The sequence below is a fragment of the Salminus brasiliensis genome, chromosome 1 (assembly GCF_030463535.1).
Source record: "Salminus brasiliensis chromosome 1, fSalBra1.hap2, whole genome shotgun sequence".
Lineage (NCBI taxonomy): Eukaryota > Metazoa > Chordata > Actinopteri > Characiformes > Bryconidae > Salminus > Salminus brasiliensis.
In genome coordinates, this window is record NC_132878.1 from 68152523 (window position 1) to 68176764 (window position 24242).

The window sequence follows — 24242 nt, forward strand, 5'->3', positions numbered from 1 at the left end:
CTGATGGAAGATAAAACAAATGCTACAACCTGTACAGCCTACTGGACACCTACTCTCAAACCAAAATTGTGAGTAGCAACTAAGGCCAAAACAGTAAACAAACTCATGTCACACCAAGTGGCAAACACAACAAACCTGGGACTGGGAGGAAGCAGGGAGCTGAGCTTGGAGTACATGTACATTTACATTTACGGCATTTAGCTGACGCTCTTATCCAGAGCGACTTACAAGATTACACGTATTACAGCATAGCCACCCAGACCTGGAATTGAACCCCAGTCTCCCACATGGTATGGTAGCTCACTGGCAGGTAGTGGTGTTATCTGTTGCGCCACACCAACCGCCGTACCACGCGGAGGTGGCTGCAGGCTGCGTGATAGGCTAGGGTGTGTGACTAGGCTAGCATGCGTGACTAGGCGATAAGCTACGGGATAGGCAGGCCCCCTAGTGCCTGCAACTGCCCCCCCAGCACCACTGGACCAGGTGGGGGTAGAGCAACCTAGGAGTTGGTCGAGCCAAATAGTGAGCGTGATGAGCTCATGGCGCCAAGGGACTCGCCTCGGCATGCCAACATTCGCTGCAAACGGGGGCTCAACCCGTTGCAGAACAGGGCGACCAGCGCGGCTTGACTCCATCCACTCCCAGCAGCTAGAGTGCCGACCTGCAGCCCTGCTCCAGCCGCAGCAGTAGGTCGCCCTTCGTGAGCCCCTCTCGGGGATGCTGAAACACTGCCTTGAAGTGCTTCAAGTACTCCGAGAAGGGCTTCTCATGAAGCTCTCATGAAGCCTCTCAGGTGACAGTGGCCCAATCCAGAGCTTTACCTCGAGACCAGAAAGGCAATCTTTGCCTGGTCAGTGCCGGCTAGTTGATTACAGAGGTAAACCGTGCACTGAAACAAGAACCCCTCCCAAAGCTCTGGATCGCCAGAAAAACAGATACAGACTATGAGCTGCGGTGACAGGGCTGAGAGAATTAGTGGGCTCCAATGAAGCTTGCACCAGTTTCATGAGCCCCTGAATGTCACCCACTAGTTGGGTGACTTGCTGCTGTTGGTCAGCCTGTTGCTGCGCCAGGTGACCAATGGTTTTAGACACACTCTGCAGACTGAGTTGCCGCTGCCCCTTTAGGAGCAACTGAACATTAGAGTCAGCTGTGTTGGATCTGAACTCTTCAGGGTGGCTTCAAGGATCTCCAGGACTAGGATTGAGCAACCCTGCTCCAGAGGGTGATGACATTAGAGTCTGCCTGGATTGTAAAGAATTCCAAACTGCCAGCTGGGCTTCTGATCACCGTTCAGTGGAAAATTGCTGGCTTATGGCTTATGTTTAATGAATTAAGCAAACAAGCTGTACAGTTCCATTTCCATTTCATGCTATCATTAATATGGTTGTTTTTTGACGTTCTCAGTCCTCAGCTTGGAAATCAAGTAAAGTCAAGTCAAGTCAGATTTATTTGTATAGCGCTTTTTACAACTGTTGTCGTCACAAAGCAGCTTTACATAATTAGTACTTAATAAAGGACAGAGACAGAGAAGAAAGAAGAAATAACATGAAGGATCAAAAGACCCCCCGTGAGCAGCCAACAGCGACAGTGGCAAGGAAAAACTCCCTCAGAGCTGGAGGAAGAAACCTTGGGAGAAACCAAGACTCACAAGGGGGACCCATCCTCCTCTGGTCAGACTATTTAAACATTAATGATAAAAATGACCAAAGCAGATACAACAGACAGTTAATAGTGGTGATATTAATAGTGGCAGACAGCCACGAGTCCATCTAGGTTTCAACACAGCCACCAAACAGGCAGCAGTGGCAGGCGGGTGAGCCTCTGGTCCGCCATGGGTGGTGGCGGGTGGGGGGGCCCGCTGGCCCGACTGGTAGGTGGCAGCTGGTTTGACGCAAGGTAGAGGGGACCTCAGCAGGCAATCTTCCAGCAGGTCGGGCTGGGTGTCCATTTACTCGGAGAAGGAAAAAGAGAAAAGTTAGTTCTGAGAGGAATTTTATGGAGGGCAGAGAATGTTGAGCATCAGCATCAGAGTATGTCTGACGACTCCGGCAGGTCTGATTATAACAGCCTAATTTAAAGGAGAGAGCCAGAAGGTAACACGGACACGGGAGCACCCTGAAAACACCAGCATCTATCTGCTCCACCTTCAACAAACCTGAGTGATTGCATGTAAGCAGCTCCAGCAAGACAACAGCTCCAGCATTTTAGTGTACTACAATTCCCTGGGTCCGCGAACCCCTGGACCTGCAGCTCTTATCTAAGAAACATTAATTACCAAAAGCTAAACTAAACATATAAGTTTTCAGCTTAGATTTAAAGATTGATAATGTTTGAGTCCCAAACATTATCTGGAAGGTTATTCCAGAGTTGGGGGGCTTCATAAGAAAAGGCTTTTCCCCCTGCTGAGGTTTTCTGAATTTTGGGCACAAGTAAGAGGCCAGCACCCTGAGATCTAAGTAGTCTTGATGGTTCGTAATATACAATAAGATCCTGCAGGTACTCAGGAGTGAGGCCATGTAGGGCCTTATATGTTAATAGAAGAACTTTGTATTCGATGCGGAATTTAACTGGGAGCCAATGAAGTGCTGATAGAACTGGACTGATATGGTCAAATTTTCTAGTTTTAGTAAGGACCCTAGCTGCAGCATTTTGCACTAGCTGAAGTTTATTGAAGTTCCTGCTGGAACAACCTGACAAAAGTGCATTACAGGAAAAGTGCATTACAGCCTTGAGGTAATAAAAGCATGTACTAGCTTTTCTGCGTCTTGTAGTGATAAGGAGTTTCTTAGTTTGGAGATGTTCCTAAGCTGCATAAAGGCTGTTCTACTAGTATTAGCTATATGTTGCTCAAATGATAAATCTGAGTCGAATGTGACGCCAAGATTTTTAGCTGCTAAACCAGGGATGATGGAAGCATCAGCCACGTCTAACATTAAGTCAGATAGTTTATTTCTAGAGTCTTTTGGACCTAAAAGGAGAACCTCGGTTTTGTCACTGTTGAGGAAAAGGAAGTTATGTGACATCCAGAGTTTTATATCCTTTACACAGTCCTCCATTTTCTGTAGTCTAAATTTATCGTCAGGTTTGGCTGATATATAGAGCTGTGTGTAATCTGCATAGAAATAGAAATTAACGCCATGTCTGCTTATAACTGAGCCCAGTGGTAACATGTATAATGTAAATAATAGCGGTCCTAAAATAGAGCCTTGCGGAACTCCATATCTTACTTCTGTGTAATTTGAAGATAAATCTTTTATCTTTACGAATTGATAGCGTCCCGTTAGATATGATTGGAACCATAGGGCTGTCCCTGTGATTCCAAACATTTTCTCTAATCTTTCTAGTAATATAGTATGATCTATTGTATCAAAGGCTGCACTAAGGTCTAATAGGATACGTAACTAATAAAGATACGTAACCTTGATCAGAGGCAAGAAGGAGATCATTTGTAATCTTCACTAGGGCTGTCTCTGTGCTGTGATTGGGTCTAAATCCAGATTGGAATTTCTCATACATGTCATTTTTACTCAGGTATAAGCAAAGTTGTTGGGCCACAGCTTTTTCTAATATCTTAGAAATGAATGTTAAGTTGGAGATGGGTCTGTAATTAGATAATATGCTAGGATCAAGATTTGGTTTCTTAATTAAAGGTTTTATAACTGCTATTTTAAGGGTTTGGGGTACATGCCCAAGGCTAAGGGATGAATTTATAATTGTTAAAAGAGGTCTGATTATAATTGGGAGAATTTCTTTTAGCAATTTAGAGGGAATCGGGTCGAGTGTACATGTTGTACAATTAGCTGAAGGAAATTAGGAAAAAAAAATTTCTAGTTCAGGCTGTGGAAGTGGGTAGAAGGCTTCCAGCCTTTGTTCTACAACTAAGTTATGTTCTAAAGCAACTACATCAGGTGACGGCCATGTTTGATTTAATAAGCAGGGTTGGATTTGTTGTCTAATATTTTCTATTTTATTATTAAAATGGTCCATAAAAACATGACTGGTTAAAGATGTTGGGATCTGGGGTTGAGTATCTGCCTGGCTTTTAGTGAGTTTAGAGATCTCAGTAAAAAGGACTCTGGGATTGTTTTTGTTTTTCTCGATCAGCGAGGCCAGATACACTGAGCGAGCTTTAATGAGTGCCTTTCTATATTGATTAAGGCTGTCTTTCCACGCAGAGTGGAACACCTCTAGTTTGGTCGTCCGCCATTTACGCTCTAGTTTCCGCACTGTTTGTTTTAAGGTACGAGTTTGATCACTACACCATGGTGCGAGCCTTTTTTGCCTCATCATTTTATTTTTAAACGGTGCTACTTTGTCTAAGGTTGATCGAAGGGTATTCTCTAGATCGTTTGTTAATTTAATGAGCTCCGTTTGGTCTGACGGAGTGTAAGCTAAGGTTGATGGGGTGGGAGGTTTTTAGTAAACTGTACAGCTGTCACTGGTGTTATTGTGCACTTTTGTTGGGGAGACGAATTAACATTTTGCCTTAGATGTAGCTCAAAGGAGATTAGATAATGATCCGATATTACTGAGCTTTGAGGTAAAATATTTAGCTGATCAATGCCAACACCCAGGGTCAGGACTAAATCTAGGGTATGATTACAGTAGTGTGTGGGTCCAGTTATGTTTTGTATAATGCCAACAGAATCTAAAATTGATACAAACGCCTTTGTTAATGGATCGTCTGCTTTTTCAAAGTGAATATTAAAGTCTCCTACTATTATAACTTTGTCGCTGCACACTGCCAAGTCTGCAGCAAAATTACTAAATTCTTTTAAAAATTCAGAGTAGGGCCCTGGAGGCCTATAAATATTAATCAGTGTGAAAACATTTTTATTTGTGGCTGGATTTGATATATTAATGTAGATAATGTAATAATCTTAAAAGAAGTGAAGGTGTTACAGTGTTTTTGAGTTATATCTAGTGTATTCTGGTAGATTATGCATACTCCACCTCCTGCCTGATAATCTAGGGCTATGTACATATTTATAACCTGTGGGGGTGGCTTCATTTAGTGCTATATATTGATCAGGTCTAATCCAGGTTTCGGTTAGGCAGAAAACATCTAGTTTCTGATCACATATAATTTCATTCACGATCACTGCTTTTGAGGATAGTGATCTAATGTTAAGTAGACCGAGCTTTAGGTCTGAGGTGCTGCTGTTATCGTTGAAATGAGAGATTTTAACACTGATTAAATTATTAAAACGAGCTGATCTAGATATTCTATGTTTGGGTTTAATTCGGGGCACAGACACAGTCTCAATACAGTGAAACCTGGGTGACCCCTCAAAGCAGCTCGCAGAGGGTCGGTTTAGCCTGTCTGTCTGCGGCCTGGTCTCGGCTCTGGATTGTCAGCAGCTTTTTACACTCCTCTGCCGACTAACTAGCAGACTATGGGCTATGCTGCACGAAAGTAAGGCAGCACCCTCCCGCGTAGGTTGGACACCATCCCTACCTAAAGAACCAGGCTTGCCCTCAAACTTTAACCAGTTATCTATGAAGCCCACATGATTTTCGGAACACCACTTGGACATCCAGCGGTTCAGCGCTGTGAGTCGGCTGTAGGACTCAGCGCCGCGCCTCATTGGGATGGGACCAGAGCAAATTACGGCATCGGACATCGTCTGGGCCAGTTTAACCACCTCTTTAATATTATCCTTCGTAACTTCTGACTGCCGCAGACGAATATCATTGGCCCCTACATGAATCACTATCCTCGAATAGCTCCTGTTTGCTAACCGCTTAAGGTAGCCGCTAAAGTCCGGCGCTCTGGCTCCCGGTAAACAGCTAACGGTCACTGCTGGAGCCCCTAAAGGACGAGCTATTTTCACGTGTGGAACAGTAGAGTCTCCTATGACCAGAGCACTGTGAACAGGCTCCTCAGCGGGTGTTTCACGAATCGGGGGGGGGAGCGCGGTGTTCCGGTGGGCTAGCTTCGGCCTTAGCGCTAGCATTAGCCTTAGCTTTCTGGCTATGCCGCCGAGACCCATTTGCCCCGCTGCGAGGGCTCTAACGCTGGAGTGGGGAGGGGATGGGGTTCTAGCTCTCCCTGAGGCAGCCGGGGCTGCTACCAGTGACTCCTGCTCTCTATCCTTCAGTAACCCCATGATGCTCACCTCTAACTACTCCACCTTTTCCACCAGAGAGCTAACTAACTCACATTTAGTGCAAACACTATCATTATCACTAGCGGTGGGAAAAGGGTCTAGACTAAACATGCCACACTTCTCACACTCAAAAAGCCCAGCAACAGCCATAATGAAATACAAACTTACCTGGAGTACCTGTAGGAGTACTCCGCTTTTTGTTTTGTCTTTTTGATAGACCTGTGGACTTAGAAAACTGTTCAAAGAACGGCTCTGAAATCCCTCTATTGACTGTTTAGTTGTTTAACAGCTGTTTAAAAAAAGAAAACAAAAGAGATACAAACACTAAAACACCAAAATACGATGTGTGAGTAAATACAATGAGCAATATTGAGGCCCGCTAAAATTATGGATAGGTTTTTGCATGACAATGACAATATAGAATTACACTTACTTGCACATTTTGGGGTTTTTAACCAGTGATGTTTTATTTTAACTGGTTTGTGCATACTGAAAAAGTAACAGTATGCTATGATGTGACTATGTATGTATAATTGTAGTATTCCCATATTCTGAGCCATATAAATACTCTTCAGTATTTAGTTAATAGAAAAATAAAAACAAATATGGTTGAAGGAGTAGAACTTTGATCATATTTAAATCATTTGACTGTAAATCAATACAAAACACATGTTGGTGTTGTCTACTGTACAGATTTCCTGAATGTTATTATACAATATATGAATGTTACTATCCATAATTTTTGCTGGCCTCAATATTGCTCATTGTATTTACTCACACATCGTATTTTGGTGTTTTAGTGTTTGTATCTCTTTTGTTTTATTTTTTTGTTTGTTTGTTTTTTTTCTGAATTGTCATGATTTTATTAGATTTTAGTTTTGATTTTCAATGTCTAAATATTCTTAATGATCAAATTGTATTACTCTTTAAAATGGTTTAATTACATGATATTATGACATCATCATTATATCAATGGCATAAAATGGTCTTAAAACAACAATAATATAATTTATTGCAATTATTTCTGGGACTTGTTATCGTAACAGGCCTTTCTGGCAGTTATGGCAGTAACCTAACGATAATTAGGTTAATCTCACAAGGCTCAAGTAGGCTTCTCAGAGCTGCTGCAAATTTTCCACAGGGTCAGCTACCCCATTTTCCAACTACTACAGTAATATAGTTAGCGTGGCTATGCTTACCTAAAACAGAATATATTGTATATTGGTTATACAATAATTGTCTACCTTTGCTTTTCTCATCTCTGTACTGCATATGTATTTAAATTTAGTCAGATTGCTTATGGGGGACACTGCACATCACATTAATTCAACTAAAAGATGTTGATCATTGTTCATTATCGTTTGACCTTCCAAAAGGTCTGAGTTCCCTTAGTAGATTAAAAGACATTCATTGGCTTTTGACTATATGGTCTCTGACTCCTAACAGAGGCACTTTTAACTTCTGAATTAAGGCTGTTACAATCCAAGTAAGATCATTCTGATTGTGCAAAACTTAATCTAAATTGTGGTAGGTTGTGTATTGATGTATACTGTAAGGATCACTGAATAAAACTGTCAAATTGCCAAGTTCATTAAAAGAATATGTCTCCTTGCCCAAGGTGAAGTTTGTTTGATGAAGAATGTCCACAATATGAAAATGCAGAAAATATTTGACAAAGCAAAACATGAATTTGTGACACCCAAAATTCCCCACAACACAAGACTTAACTGTAACACCTCCACATAGTTTAGTTATAGAATGCTAAACTTAGTTTGTAAAGTTTATAAAATAAATTTAAATGCATTTTTGCATTCTTATATGGGAAGCTTTATGACCAGGCTATGTGAACCTGTAGCTCTATGCAAATAAGGTTTCAAACAGCTCTGTACACAAGATTTAATGACTGTCATGTTTTATGTTAAGTACCGTTTATTAATTGCATGAACAGAAAGCACTTAAGCTAACACTATTCTTCTGACACAATCATGAATGAAAACATATATACACATACATATTAGCCAAGGTCAATAGATCCTTGTTTATGTCACTGATGTCCACACAATCCATGTATAACCAATTTTTTTTGTTTTTTTATTTCCTCCACAGTTTGAAGCCTGTAGCTGCTCTGTACACTGTGTCAGTAATTCTGGGTGAATAGACCAATAGAAATGCTCTAAATTACTTGGAATAAACTCTTAGTTTAAGTTAAGTTCCATTTAAAGTTAAGATTGTTGCCTTCTCCTGTAAAGTCTTCATTTTGGAGATACATGTTTTTCCACAGGCCACATTGATATACACTATGCATACTGTATACTGACAGTTGATATTTATTATTTATTTCCTTGGTGTTAATAAATGCATAATTTATTTGTGTATTTATCATTTTAAATGAACACAATAACCTGTGATTTTATGAGATTTAAAATAACTGTGTTATTGTAACCATTTCCTGAACTCCCCTGGAGGAAGAACCAGTATTTTAATTTCCTATCCTGACACCTTGTTTGTCAGAAAATCAGGTGAGCTGCTGGTGGAACTGAACAAATCCGTACAGACATGACTGGAGTTCACAAAACAGTCAAGAACAAAATGTATGTTTTCTAATTAGCGCAAAAGATAAATACAATGCTAAAAACATAGACATTTGTGTCCACAAGTTCTGGTCTTAAGATGGGCAGCACAACTTTGGCATTTTGGGTATATTGGGTATATCAGCCACTACCTTGATGTGATGTTCAATATCTGTATAGCCTAGATAGTTGGGTAACTGTCATCATCTAGAGTCACCACTGCAACCCAGTCTTAGTGAAGGTGCTTCATGGTTTTTTGTATACAGAGCTTTTGTATGCATCACATTTTGTGCTGAATTAAAAAAAAGCATGTGTTCTAAGTTGTGTTGAGCTATTTAAACACTTCTTGTTTGATTGGTTTATTTCAAACAGCTGAAAGTTGCTACATGTTGCTAATAAACCTAATTTACAAGGAGAGTAGAGTAAATTTGGTTGCACCTATGTTTCAAAAGATTGTTTAAAATAGCTTAATCTGAAGTTAAAGCTGAGCAAAGTACTACAGAGAGAAGAAAAATATATATTTAATTTATGTTTCATATCATTCATAAAAAACACAACACATTTGCAATACAAACAATATGATCCAATTTAAAGACAAAGAAATATCACTTTCAAAATAAATTAGAAGCACAAACATCTCTTTCAAATACAAATGCTGTACAGGTACAGTATAAAATGTACAAAACAGTACAAAACTCTTTCTATAAAAAAAAAATCTCTCTACAGTTGCTGTCATTTTTTTTTCAAAAGTTAAATGCAACTGTTTATCCACACTGGCCTCTCTAAAGTGTATATAAAACAGTAATTAGATACACAATATATATTTTTTTCAGCATTATGTATTATTTGTACTTTTTGTTTTCTTTACTCATGATGGTGCTAGATATGCTAGGGGACAGGGGACTATGCATTTCCTTAGTAGATAAAAAGTCTCAGAGACTTCTTGGTCTTTGACGTCTTACATTTCGAAGTCTAACATCGCTGTTGGAGATGATGGAACTTGGAACTTCTGAATAAAGGCTGCTACAATCCCAGTCAGATATATTTGATTCTACAAAACTAAACCTGGCCTGTGGTTGGCTGGGCAATGATATTGACTCTAATGATCTCCTGCTGACAACTCCAGAGTCATCTGTAGGAAGACTGCCCGGGCTTTTTGCTGTCTTTCGTGTGTCAGCCTTTTCCGAGAGAATTTTATACCACTTTGGAGTGAAGTGACAGAAGATGACACCATAGCTGGAGACCATAATGGCAGAGATTTGGACAATAGGCCGCAATTCTTCTTGTGTGATAAAGACTGGAATGAAGCAAAGCCAGGCAAACAGGTGGATGAGCATGCTGAAGACTATAGGATCTGTCTCATTATCCCTCCCCTTGAAGGCCATTATAAAACATATCACTGCTAGTAAAGCAATGTAGACATGCATCGCACCAAAGCCATACATTGAGCCCTGAGTGCACAGGAGGTTCAGGGTTAATGGTTGAGTTTTTGATGGAGTCTCCTGAACATCAAGAGGATCAAATATCAGCCAGAAGATACAGACGAGAGCTTGACCAAGAGTGAGGAAGCTGATGATGACCAGAGGTTTGTCAAGCTTTCTTAGTGCACGCTGTCTATGTGGGCTAGAGGACATGAAAGCTATTAATGTGTAAAAAGCTTTAACCAGAATGCATGCCACACAGAGAGTGAACCCAAGAGCATACATGGTCTGCTGTGCCCTGCAAAGATGGATGTTTGGTCTGCCTAAGAAGACTATTACACTTCCAAAACTCACCATCAGCCCTAACTTCATTAAACAAGAAATCCCTAAGATGCCCCGTATGAGGGGTCTTTCTCTGTGTTGAATGAAGAAGATCAGTGAGAAAACCAGCAGCAGTATTCCTATTACTGTTCCAACCAGCACTACAATGGAATAAGCTGAAGACCACTCCAAAAACCAGATCTTCCACTCCTGGCATTGACTTGACCCTGGAAGAGACCAAGAGCCATTTGAACATTTTTTACAGACAGGTTGATCTGGAAAGAGAAAGAAAGAATAAGGAATTATTAAAAGGTCAAGTGGAGAATGTAAAAAGTGTTTCTTTTTTCAGTCTCAACCAGGTCTCCAATGGATATCCTATAAGCAATTCATTTTTTATCCACTGTGGGGGACATGAGTCTAAGACCTATAGGTCAGGCACTGTACTCTAAAGAGGACATCATTCACTTACTCTGTTAGCCATAATTATGGGGGTGTGGCTAACAGAGCACATGTACTTTCTTTTTTTTTAATGGCAAAATCACAGCTTATATGGCAAAAAGGTAAGTGAAAAAAATGAATGAAATGAAAAGAAAGAAGTGCTGTAAACCTCATACAAAAACAGTGTTTTACCATTTATTATCTATCAGGCTAATAATGTTGGAGTCATGCAATACACTAAAAGCGTGATGTGAACTTTATCTGAATTCTATGTCCTGTTAATGTCAGACAAAGCCAAAAGAAGAGTAAAACGAGAATGCCACTCCAAACACCCCACACTGTTAAAATATTGCAATGAAATCTTAAGCAAAAAAAAGCAAACTGGCCATAGTATTGATACACAGAATTCAGATTCTCAATGAAAATCTATAGTAGTGAGGAAAACTACTTTAGTCCCAGTGAACGTCAACCTTTACAAATAGTGCCTTAAGGACATAATACATGTATAGCTTACCCCACTTGTCAGAGTAGTATCCCTCAGTACAGTTAACACAGCTGTAACAACAGGAGCTACCCAATATGTTCTTCACTGTGCCAGGGGGACATAGGTCTGAACATCTGGTTATGGGCACCTAGAGGCAAAGAGAGAGGTTTTGTGGGAGGTAACCAGTCTCTTCTCTATCTTTCTTACTCTCTCTTTCTAGTTTTCTCTTTTGGTTCGGGAAATTCATTTCATTTTGGTTTTCCAGTTTGCCTGTCCCTTGGGTCAGTCTTCCCCTGGAATCCTTTTTTCATGTTCTTTGTTTTCTTTCCCACATTGCCACAGAACTGATCTGGGTTCATATCATCTGCTGTGTAGGCCCATTAAAGAAAGGCAAATCTAAAAGTAAAAAAAATGCTCCACTGTTGTTGTGCTTATCTACAAAACAACTAAAGCTTTCTTTACACGTATTCATTTTTATATTACATGCATTTTTATTAATGAACTTGTACAAAAAACAGCTGTTAAAACTATCCTAGTGTTGTTAATACTAACTACCATTACTACCTATAATAGGGTTAAAATGCCATTTCCAAACAATCTCAAGTCCATCATTCTATAATTAGAGATTATTTACATGTGAAAAACATTCATGACAATTGGCAATCCTGGCAAATTCACCCCAAGGTCAAATCGTACAATGCTCAGAGAAACTGCAAAAAATCCAGGAGCTACATTTCAGACTCTACAGGCCTCAGTTAGCATGTCTAATTAGCAAGTTAGCAAGCTCATGACAGAACAGTTAGAAAATGACTGAAGTATGGCTTGTTTGGAAGTGTTTTCAGGAGAAGCCTCTTCTTTCTACAAAGTGACATTTCTACAAAGTTTGCCACATTTGGCAAAAAACAAACAGCATGTCAGCTCAAATGCCTCATACATACCAACTGTCAAGCACAGTGGTGGAGAGGTGATTAATCTGGGCTTATTTTGCAGCCACAGGACCTGGTCACCTTGCAGTTGCTGAATTTATTAGGAGTCATTTTATTTAAGTAAACGTATTGTGGGTGTGTGCAGTAAATTGAACTAAGTAACATAGTGGATTTTGATGGAAATAAAATCACAGCTATACACCAATAACAATTACATTGCCAAACTTCACCATGAAAAAAATAATCCTGTATGAATATGATATGTAGATATTTAACTGAACTCAGTTCCTGCTTTGTGTTGGTATTCCCTGTGGGCTCACATGTGTGATGCACTGCTAGGTTTGAAGCCAAGACTGTCAGACAAAAAGGTGGAGGTGAAAAATCTGCTGGGGTTTGCACCCACACAATGAAATGAGAAAAAAGAGAAAACAGAAAGTATAAAACCCTTTATATAAATATATTTGATTCACATAATTTGGAAACACAACTATGCTGGATCTTTAAATACATTTTCAGCAGTATAAAATGAGTTAACAGTATTAATTCCACAGAAACATTTGTATGACTTGTGTGTAATACAATGATGCAATTTGAGTTGCATTAATTCATCTTACCTTGTTGTTGGACCATACAGTTTTGTTCTTGTCAATGTCCACTTCTCCGTTTTTTATGAGGTACTTTCCCACTACTTCAGATATTTTTTCATCCCCATGGTTCTTCCACATTAAGATATCATAGCCATTCTCAAAATCACCATTTTCATCGAAGGAGTATGTCTGATTATCCAAAGTGAAGTTCATCTTACGAAAAATGTCTATGAGCTGAGAATGTAGAAGCAGAATCTTTTTGTAGCAGTTGTAGGTAAAGTATTAATGTCAATTAATATAATATACATATTATATTTAGTGAAATGTATGAAAATAAAAGCAATAATAAATGGACACCAATCCAACTGGACATTCTCGGAATGAGTTCCATTTCATTTGGTTCACAACACCAAAGAAGGACATAGTAATCATTTTCTTAATATATTTAGGGGGATTTGGATTCTTCAGAACTTGTGAACATTTTGTAGTTATTCGAATTTTTGTGACAGAAATGAACACACATGGAAAAACACTTACAAAATGAAATAGAAATGTAATTGATAAACAGACTGCACAAGTATAACCGTCTTGCGAAGCATGTGGAGGAACCTTATACGGTGCGTTTTTAAAATAAAAAGGATTCTTTAAAAAAAGAATCTTTAAAAAAAGGATTCTTTAAAAGTTTCTTTAACACTGTAAAGTAATGAAAGGACATTTCAATGTGGGATCAGCCAAAGAACACTAGTTGTTTAGTGTTCAATGTGACCTTAAGGCAGATAAATTTACATTGAATGCAACACATTCTATGATTGTCACCTCATGTCAGATTGATGTCCCTCATATATCTATTAGTCTGTTATCTGCTAAATGACTAACAATAACAAGCAAAGCAAATAAATAAACTATTTTTATCTTTGATTTTTGATTTAGTAACAAAATGAAAACACAAATCTCACCTTCCATGGCAAGAAGTCTCTATCTCCAGAGCAGGCAGTGTTATTACATTTTAGGAGTGTCTTGATGGCGTGAGCTAAGGCATATACTGCCACTCTCTGAGTGTAGGCCTCTGTCGGATCCACAGCTTGGAGCAAATAGTCATCATTTGCCTCCTGAGGGTCTGTCACACTACAGGCTGAAGGGGACGTGTGCTCTGATTGCTGACTATAGCTGCAGTTAAACCTCATTTGCTTGTACTCCTTGATGAAATCATTCCTTGCCCCCGGGCCTGGCCTCAGATTCTGAAGGTAGTTCTCAAACCCTGGAATGTTCCCTGTGATGAAGTTTATGCCAATGATGTCTCCCACTTTGTTAATGTCCTTCATCTTCATTAAGTAACGTGCCATAGACCAGGTATTACTGGCAATCCAGGTACGATTAGTATTTGTCTTAATCATCTCTTCAAAGAGCATTTCCACCTGCTGAACTCTTAGGATAAGCAGCACAACAGTGGCATTGGAGGATCGGATTTGATGGGCCACCTCCTTAATGCACTGGTTCAAATTGAGGTAGTTTGGTACCACCTCTTGGAAAGCTAAACATATCTTCTCATTCTCTGCATGTATTAAAAAATTCTCAAAGACACCTTTACCATAGTCATCATCAAGGGTCACCACCCCTACCCATTTCCATTTAAAGTGACTCATGAGCTTTGCCAGTGCCTTTGTCTGGTGTATGTTACTTGGAATGACCCGAAAGAAGGATGTGTAGCGTAACTTGTCACTTAGGGCTGCTGCAGAAGATGTGCAACTTATCTAGAGTGAGAGAAATGGGACAAATGGATTTGAACTAATTCTCTTGAGGTTGATAAAAGTTGCCAGCCAGAAATTAAGCCTAGTCATGTCAATTAGAGCCATTGAATTTAATATAAGAACAAAATATTTACTTGGAATCAGCTGCACTCATTTAACATTTGTCCTGTTTCTGGCTGGGGATATTTTAACTTAATATTACCTGTGGAATCCTGTAAAGGCTGAGGAGTTTGGCCACAGGAATAGACGTTTCAGTGTATCTCTCCCCCAAGAAGACTTTCACAGGTGGATAGAAGTTTGAGTAGTCAGAGAGAACTGAAAGTGACCCATTAACTGCAAGCATTTGCTCCACGCAGTGCAAGGCTTTGACTGCATGAGCACATGGGTCACACATTAGATATCCAAGCCGAATCCCAGGAAGAAACCCAGAGTCATTGATCATTTCAATGGTGTGAATTGAAGCTAAAGCTTGCACAAAGGTTATTAGGTCGAAGCTGGAATAGAGAAAGACAAAAAGTGTGGTTCCAGTACTAAAAATGTGAGAGAGTCTATTCTTTTTATTCTTTATTATAAAAAAAAAACTGTTCATCACAATCAAAAAGAGACTCAACTGTCCCGTACTCACTTTATGCAGGTGGACATCTCTGGAAGGATCCAAGGCTGAACATCTTTTATGTTAAAGTGAACTGAACTCAGAATCCCGATGACAATGTCTCCAGGTGCATGTGCCCCACACATGGACTCTGTAACACTGCAGTGCACCCACAATCCCAACATCACAACCACCCCCAGCACACAAACACATTGACAAGACCCCATAGTGAGAACTCACTTTCTAAAACTGGAGATACAGGGGAAAGAAATGTGTCCGTGCGTTCTGGGAAACTGAAAGAAAAGACCAACAACAAAAGAAGAAATGTGTGTCTGAGCACATCTATGAAAAAGAATGCATGACGTTAGAGAACAGAACGACAACAAAGAGCAAATATGTGGCTGAGCATGTTCTGGGTAAAAGTCTAAATGTTCTGGGAATGTCTACTGAAAAAATATACTGCAGACCAGATACTCTAATTTGTTCAAATTATATGTATAATTTAGTTAAAATCCTACTTTCTGATTTAATAATAAATTATTTCTTTACCCAACAATGAAAAATAACATTCAAATAAAGTAAAAAGATGATTTTTTATAAAGACTTACATATTTATTTAGGAAAAAACAATATTTTCCTCTACACCCAAGAATAGTTTTTACTTTTGAATAAATTGGTTAAAACAGTCTAATTTTGTTACAGTTAATTTTATTAACTTTTTATACATTATATAATTAAATATATAATTATATATAATATATATAATTAAATCTTAATTAATAAGGCAAGAACAACTGAAAAAGTCCTAACACTTTAATTGAATATTTTGAATTTGCTTTTCAACTGAAGATGTTGAGAATCTCAACTGAAGGTGCATCACCTCGCATTTTTAAAATAAAGTTTTGGCTTTCATTCCTTAATTGACCCATTAATCTGCGATACAAACACTGACAGTATAATCTTGTAGTAATGCCAGAGTGGAGACTGCCATACTTAGCCAGCATATAGTCACACTCAGCAAAACAGAAAGTGGTAATTAGCTTTTACAGACAGGTGGACATCAAAACTTGGCAAGAAGTGATCTGATGTGCTGTCATGAAGTCACCTGTAATTAAAATCTTTGGCTTAAAGTAAAAATATTATTTTCTATAAAACTATTGCTTTTAAGTTCTCTTCAAAATGAATGGCATTTAATTATGAACAAACCAAACAAAACATTTGAACCAGAAATCATGTTTTTGATCAGACCAATGTAAAAATGCACTTGAGATAAATGACATGGTCAGTTCACTTTTTTCAGTGCATAGTAGAACAAGAACAAGTCTAAACCGCTGCCATTGCCTGAACATGTGATGGAGTAGAAGTTCACTGTAGAATTGTTTGGAGGCTAATTTCACATATTTTTATGCATCTGTGTAATTTACATTAACTTTTTTTTAACTCACATCAAGCCCTGGTGAGTTTTGTAAACAAACTAAATAAATAATGAAGTGATACACAAGGAACAGTTATTACAGAACAGATAAGTGTTATTCCAAAGAGCAGAGTTATTCTGTGTAATACACTTACTCAAATGGTAGTAGTATAACAGCCCAGCTTAGGGCTGAGTCAGCTGCAAGATCTGCTGTGGGCACCAGAGGGAAGCAGAGAGTCCCACCCTAGCGATCACCTACTGTATGATCCGCTTGCTTAATGAAAGTGCTTAGTCTTGAGTGCTGAGTTTTTTTGATTGAGTACTCTCACAATCTCGGCTTGTGGCTTGTAAATGCTCTTGAATTTTCTCTCTGGTCAGAACAGACCCATTTGAAGTTGATTTACTGTTTCTTTCCTTGAAAGTTTGCCAACCTTTGGTTCCACTGAGCCAGTTACTTTCTCCTGACACTCCTGCATTTGTTTGTTGGTTATCTTTACTTTTGTTCACTGAAACTAATTATTAAAAGGAACACAGTTAATCGTATGGTGCCTATACAAGGATTACTCTTTAAGGATGTGCAAACCAGAAACAAACTAGATACAATATTTAAAATATCAAAGATCCTGCCAAATCCACTTTTGGGACGGTATTTTATTTTGGGCTGGCATTTTTCTCTCTAAAAAACATTGTTCATTTATTCTGACTATCATGAGGTTCTCACACGGGCATCAAATCACTAAAAACATTTTGATCATTTTGATAATATTTTTGTATATTTGGTGTTACCAGTAAAACTCATGCCCTCACATTTTTCCTCACAACTTTTACATGCAACATCTACCAATTATTGTTCACCCTATATACACTAACACTAATGATCAGTGCACTTAAAGAGTGCTAAAAATTAAATGAACTTAATTTTAACTAAATGTACTTTTTAGGATATATTGTTTATAAACAAATAAACTATATTGCATTTTTAAAAGTGTGATCAAAGTTTACTTGGATGAAAGCACAATATTAATGTATTATTAATACATTTTATGTGTGTACATAAATATACTAGTATAGTTACAACATCTCAGTATGTTTTAAATACAATTAAATGTAGTTTTTTCACATGGGCAACGTGCATAAAAATACAAAATGTAAACACATTTTAATGCTTTTGTTGCCAGATTTTTGCTCATTGCACAGTTTCTTTTTTAGATATTGACCTAATTTCTATTATTGATTGGTCTGGGAGACCAATGTTTGTACACAGCTTTTTAATCAAATGTAATTTAATACAGATGTTTTCCCATTGGAATGAATGGGGTGCACACATGTGTGCAACCTTTTTATATTGATATTGATGATACAAACTAGTAACTCCCAACTAACCACATGGGGTAACACAGCAATGACTTGACAATATGCTAGAAATGTAAAGTTCAAAACGTGTGATGTTCAAGAGAACTTAAGTTGATAAAAGACCACAGCATTATGTGATAATATATGTATTATTTTTTATTACCTGTCAGAAATGTTATGTTTTACAATATATCACAAACGTGCTTTATAGACTGCTTTTTTAGAGGTCCTCCACTGAATCTCAATGGAAAAAAAATGTTTTGCTTTTAATCATTCAAATGGTTATTTTCATTGAAAAAACAAAGTATTGTACTTGTTTTTTCACATCTGGATGTTACAAAGGTCTTTTTACCCCATGCCCCCATAGTCATTGTGGTTCTGGTAAAAATGTGTAGTTTTTAGCAATAGTAATAAATCATGATGATTTGATGCTTTTAAATGTTATTTGAGCTCCTCTCTCACCTCCTGCATCAGATCAAATATTTCCATAGTGTCCTTCTCTTCCCTTTCAAATACCTTTAGTGGATTAGTGATGTTACAGGCAAGCTGTCACATTACGAAGCTTTAGAAAGCCAGATTAACTGTAGTAACATCTGCACTAGTTCAGGTTAGCACTGGTGCCATGTAATGTTTTTTCATACACATTTAAAAAAGAGGAGTGAGAGAGAATGAATGAAGGGTTTTGCTTGATGATGAAAAACATAATACTGAACTACAGCCATTACACTCATTACAACTAGAGGATAAAACACAGTAAAACCCTGGAGCTTATTTTAGTTGTCAATATCACAAAAAATGTGAAAAAAATGTTGTGATCAGATTTGACGGTGGCTCTGCTCTCCTGTGGATGGCATTGGCTGGGTTTGGGTTTAAAGGGATGAGTCAATGACTGATCCTTTATAAGAATGGTATCTTTCCGAATTACATTTTCCCCTGACCACAGAGCACTAGGGGTCACTGAATGATATGACACACTGGTATGTTGGTGTGCCAATTTTCCCATCCATTTGCACTTAAGACAACAGAAACAACTCACAATATGCAGATGGTAAAGGGAATTTTCTTTTGGGTACTTTCTACTTTCTGATAAGAAATAAGCTGTTTTTAGACATAAAAAAACATACACCCTGGTGATAATTGGCCTGAAAATGAGAAACCTCTATATAGAAAGGCTTTGGCTGATATCCATACTCTGACACTGATGTATGTGATTTATAAGCCTTAGTGTGCAGAATACTAAGAATGAAGGGTGTCTTTAAAGGATTTATACTGCATGAGCAGGGAAAGCTGTCCCTTGCTCCCAGAGGAATCAAAGTACAAGTCAAAGTATGTAATCCAATCTTAATATCTGCTCCCTCAGAGTGAAGTCATGCAGGTCGCAGCATATAAGCCACTTTTATTGCCTGCTTCTACTGAGTGTTCATCCTGACCTTTTTTGCTTCTGTTTCTGCTTCTGGGAGAAATCTTATTCAAGCTCTCCAGTGATCTCACTGTAATTTTGAAATGCTGTTGCCACACACATCTTAAGGACACATAATATATAAGCTTCCTGCACACCTACAGGCTTGGATCTCAAATCTGACATCAGTGGAATTGACCCAAGTTAGATCTCAACAGTGCCTGGCCCCGAACATTGCCATCAAAACTTGATCCTGTTGCTGACACAGGCATTCGGTTGAGTAAAGACAGCTTGTATAATGTGGAAATACACTGCAGGCAGTTTGTGGAGGTTTCAGCAGCATAGGGAATCTTGCGTACCCTGAGAAGCCATAACATGACAGTAGTCCTGGATTCTGTGGCTTGGAATGATGATAAATTCATGAAAGAATATATATATTTTGTAGAAATATATTTTGAATTATTATTTTGTATTTTACAGTAAAGATCTGTCATTTAAAAGGGCAGTAACAGTCTATGCATCACCAGAGTTTATTGCAGACTTTAGCTTTAGGTAATGGTTCTAGACTGACATGCGACCTCTAATTGATGTAATCTTTTTATTCTGTTCTGAACATAGATGTTTTGACCGGGTAAAAGAGTGCTGTGGTGTTTGATCCTTGAGGTATTCTGACCAAAGCTTATCACAGATTTTTTATTAAAACCCCAGAGAGCCGATAACTTGTGAAAAGGGATTTTAAGTACCAGTGTGTAAAAGAAAAGATTACAACACACTAACCCAAACACACTCAAAAATAAGACGCTACTACAGCAGCATCAGAGCTAGCAATGTAAAATGTAAAGTGCATGTTTGTTTCTATATGAGACGAAATGTGCTGAGCTGTGGTGCTTCAGAAGTAACTCAAGAGGTAAAGGGACATAAACCCCAAACTGTACGTTTAGATTGCCTCAGCTATTCTGCTGTGCGCATAGTAGCTCTGTCTATCAGTGAGATTAGATCAGAACCTCTAAATGACTGTGCCAGTAATGCCAATAGAGGAGAGATGGGACATAATTTGCAGGTCTTACAAGGGCAGTCTCAGTACTAGGTAATGAAACTAAAGCTGAAAGAGCTCACTGAGATGTGTTCTGAGAGAAATGCCTGAAGCTGTGCAACATTTCCAACACCTTCTCTAGAAAAGACAGGTTATTATTATGGACAGGCCTGTAACTGTTGCCAGGTGCCAATGCCAGGCTTATTTATCCCTTAATGCAGCAAGACAAATTACACACTAAGGTGTATTATTTAGTAACTACAAGGACTTCTGCACAAACTGGTGGGGCTATTCTTTGGTAATAGAAGTTTGGAATAACACTTTGAGCTTGTTGGCAGTTCATTGGCTTTTTAAAGGGTTAAGAACAGATGTGATGGTTGCAATATAATAAATAAAAGGGTTACAAAGCAGTGCCACAGAATAATCATTTTTGGTTCCATTAAGTATCATTTTTGTAACAGTGATGTGTGGAGAACTCTTTAAAGTCAGTGTAATTTTGTTCACCAATTTTACAAAAATGTGTTCTAATGAAAAATAAAGAAATTATTTTTTCTGTGGTATGCCCCTAAAGTTGGTAAAGCTACACTGATAATAAAATGTTAAGCTTGATTGTAATAATAGTTAATGACAAATGTGTTATTTGTTTGGCCAAAGTAAATATTGGTCGGTGTTTTATTATTATTATTACACTATTTATAGTGTGAATAGTTCATATAGGCACATTATTTGCAGTAGTCTGCAGTATTGTATTCAATGGCTTATTGCTGCTGTTACATTGCAAATGTGACACTACGTCCTGGAATAACCGGTTGTGTGTGTATTAAAATTTACTTTGAATTAGACTATAAGAATGAAACACCAAGTAATTATGAAATTATCATGCCAAAACAATCAAATTAAACGATGGCGGAATTTCATAACATGTTTAATGTGAAGAATTCTTATCAAAATTGCTTTGAAATTAGATATTAATAGCCTTGGTCTGCGATGGCACATGTGTGTGGGTGTGTGTGGAGATATTTGGGTGGAATAGGGTTAATGTATACGCTGGCTGTGAGGGATTGCACCCTTGACCGGAACGTGGCGGGATGGATTTACTACTACTTCATTAAAATGAGTGAATGGGTGAGTGAGTAACTGTGTGTGTGTAAGTGAGAGAGAGAGAGAGAGAGAGAGAGAGAGAGAGAGAGAGAGAGAGAGAGTAAGAGAACAGTCTGAGCAAGGATAACATAAATATGACAACAAATTCAAAGCTAAAAAAATAGTTTCCCCATTAAAGTCAACACTTTAAATGGGCCATAAAAATGAAGTGTGGTGTTCTTCTGTCATGATGTTAGGAGGGTTGTGTATGAGCCCCATTCAACACAGCTCCCTCTATTGGCTTTATTCAATCCAACATTCAATAGCTCAGTACATCCAGTAAAGCTACAGCCAATACGTCACTGTGCAATATAGATCCTTCTAATATAGCTCCATCCAATAAAGCTCCATTTAATACAGCGAGATCCAATACAGCATAACCCAATACAGCTCCATCCAATATAGCTCCATTTAATACAGCTCCACCCAATACAGCTTCATCCAATACAGATCTTTCTAATACAGCTCCATCCAATACAGCTCCTTTTAATACAGCTCCACCCAATACAGCTTCATCCAATACAGATCTTTCTAATACAGCTTCATCCAATACAGCCCTATTTAATACAATTACATCCAATACAGCTCCATTTAATACAGCTCCACCCAATACAGCTTCATCCAATACAGATCTTTCTAATACAGCTTCATCCCATACTGCCCTATTTAATACAGTTACATCCAATACAGCTCCATTTAATACAGTTACATCCAATACAGTGCCATTTAACACAGTTACATCCAATACAGCTCCATTTAACACAGTTACATCCAATACAGCTCCATTTAATAGTCACATCCATAACAAGCTCCACCTAATATAGCTCCAACCAATACAACCCCATTTAATACAGTTACATCCAATACAGCGCCATTTAACACAGTTACATCCAATACAGCTCCATTTAACACAGTTACATCCAATACAGCTCCATTTAATACAGTTACATCCAATACAGCTCCATTTAATACAGCTCCACCCAATACAGCTTCATCCAATACAGATCTTTCTAATACAGCTCCATCCAATACAACCCCATTTAATACAGTTACATCCAATACAGCTCCATTTAATAAAGTTACATCCATACCAAGCTCCACCTAATACAGCTCCATCCAATACAGTGCCATGTAAGACAGTTACATCCAATACAGCTTCACCCAATACAGCTCCATTCAATACAGCCCTATTTAATACAGTTACATCCAATACAGCTCCATTTAATACAGTTACATCCATACCAAGCTCCACCTAATACAGCTCCATCCAATACAACCCCATTTAATACAGTTACATCCAATACAGCTCCATTTAATACAGTTACATCCATAACAAGCTCCACCTAATACAACTCCATCCAATTCAGATCCTTCTAATACAGCTCTATCCAATACAGCGCCATTTAAGACAGTTACATCCAATACAGCGCCATTTAAGATAGTTACATCCAATACAGCGCCATTTAAGACAGTTAAATCCAATACAGCTCCTTTTAATACAGTTACATCCAATACAGCTTCACCCAATACAGCTCCATTCAGTACAGCCCTATTTAATACAATTACATCCATGCAGCTACGTCCAATACAGAACCATTTAATACAGCTTCATTCAATAGAGCTACATTAAATACATTTATGTCCAATAGAGCTCCATCTAATACACCTCCAACCAATACAGCCCCATTTTATACAGCTCCGATCAATAGAGCTCCATTACATACATTTATGTCCAACAGAGCTCCATCTAATACACCTCCAACCAATACGGCAACATCCATTAAAGCAGCATCCATTATAGCAGCAAAAAAGGGCAGGTCCATGTGTGCATAGAAAATCACAGCTAATGTAAATCATCCAACTATGACTTCATCTCCAACACATCCTAAAGATACTGGATCTCCAACACTCCAAAGAACCCTCCCAGGCTTTGCTGGGGAGCTTAATACCCCTCACTATAGTGGCCATGGTCATGTATGTTTGCTTCAGAGTGCCCGGCTCTCTTGGTCAGCGCTTTTTAATGGAGACTACACACATGGAGAAGCAATCAACCAGCAAGGACCACGCAATAGCTACCATATTTTACTTTATACCTTAGAAAAGAAAATGTATGGGACGAAAAAGAATATGGATAAAAAAGGAAAAAAAAAATTTCTGACGAAAAAGGTACTTTGATTTCTAGCTAGACACCTCCGACACAACATTTATGTTGAGGGGTGTGTTTAACTTTAGTAGTAGGGGTGTTACATTTTTAGTATAACATTACATATATAATAGAAAAGGTGTTGATGCTTATGTAAGCACATTTTCTAGGTTTAGGTTATGTTTTAATAATGTAACATTTAAAATCTTTGATAATAAAGATGGTGTCTAGATGTGTATTGGGAATGGTATCTATTAGTGTTAATGCTGTCCTTTCAAACTTATTGTATCTTATTTGGTATAAGATATAGAAATGTACAACCCATAAAAAGTGGAACTAGAAATATCTGGATTTTTAGCCATCTGTTGAGTATTTAAGCCAGAGTTTTTAATACAGAGCACCGGTAATGATGCTCTGTATTGGAAGATACTTATAAATCTGGTAATGGAATCAGAAAGAAAAAAGTGGTATAGGTGCATCCCTAGTAGCTATGAGTATTGCTTTTAATGTGTACGATATTGTTTTCTATAAAATACAGAGAGGTATGGCATATTGGTATT

General features: G+C 38.2%; 1 protein-coding gene across 1 annotated transcript; it reads right to left on the reverse strand.

Moving 5' to 3' along the window:
* Positions 1-499: 499 nt before the first annotated feature.
* LOC140552572 (G-protein coupled receptor family C group 6 member A-like) lies at positions 500-15427 on the reverse strand. The gene is made up of 8 exons (XM_072676610.1): positions 15234-15427; positions 14811-15102; positions 13817-14611; positions 12888-13094; positions 11378-11495; positions 9646-10700; positions 944-1121; positions 500-741 (listed from the first exon to the last, which is right to left on the reverse strand). The coding sequence occupies exons 1-8, from the start codon at positions 15425-15427 to the stop codon at positions 500-502; spliced, it is 3081 nt and encodes a 1026-aa protein (XP_072532711.1).
* Between the last annotated feature and the right edge of the window lie 8815 nt (positions 15428-24242).

Bases quoted from the DNA above. Each gene is read 5' to 3' on its own strand.
- LOC140552572 (XM_072676610.1), bottom strand. From the start codon at position 15,427: ATGGGGTCTTGTCAATGTGTTTGTGTGCTGGGGGTGGTTGTGATGTTG. The intron at 14,612-14,810 runs GTAATATTAAGT...CTCTCACTCTAG, and splicing joins GCCTTTACAGGATTCCACAG to ATAAGTTGCACATCTTCTGC. The intron at 11,496-12,887 runs GTAAGATGAATT...CTTTGCCTCTAG, and splicing joins CTGTATGGTCCAACAACAAG to GTGCCCATAACCAGATGTTC.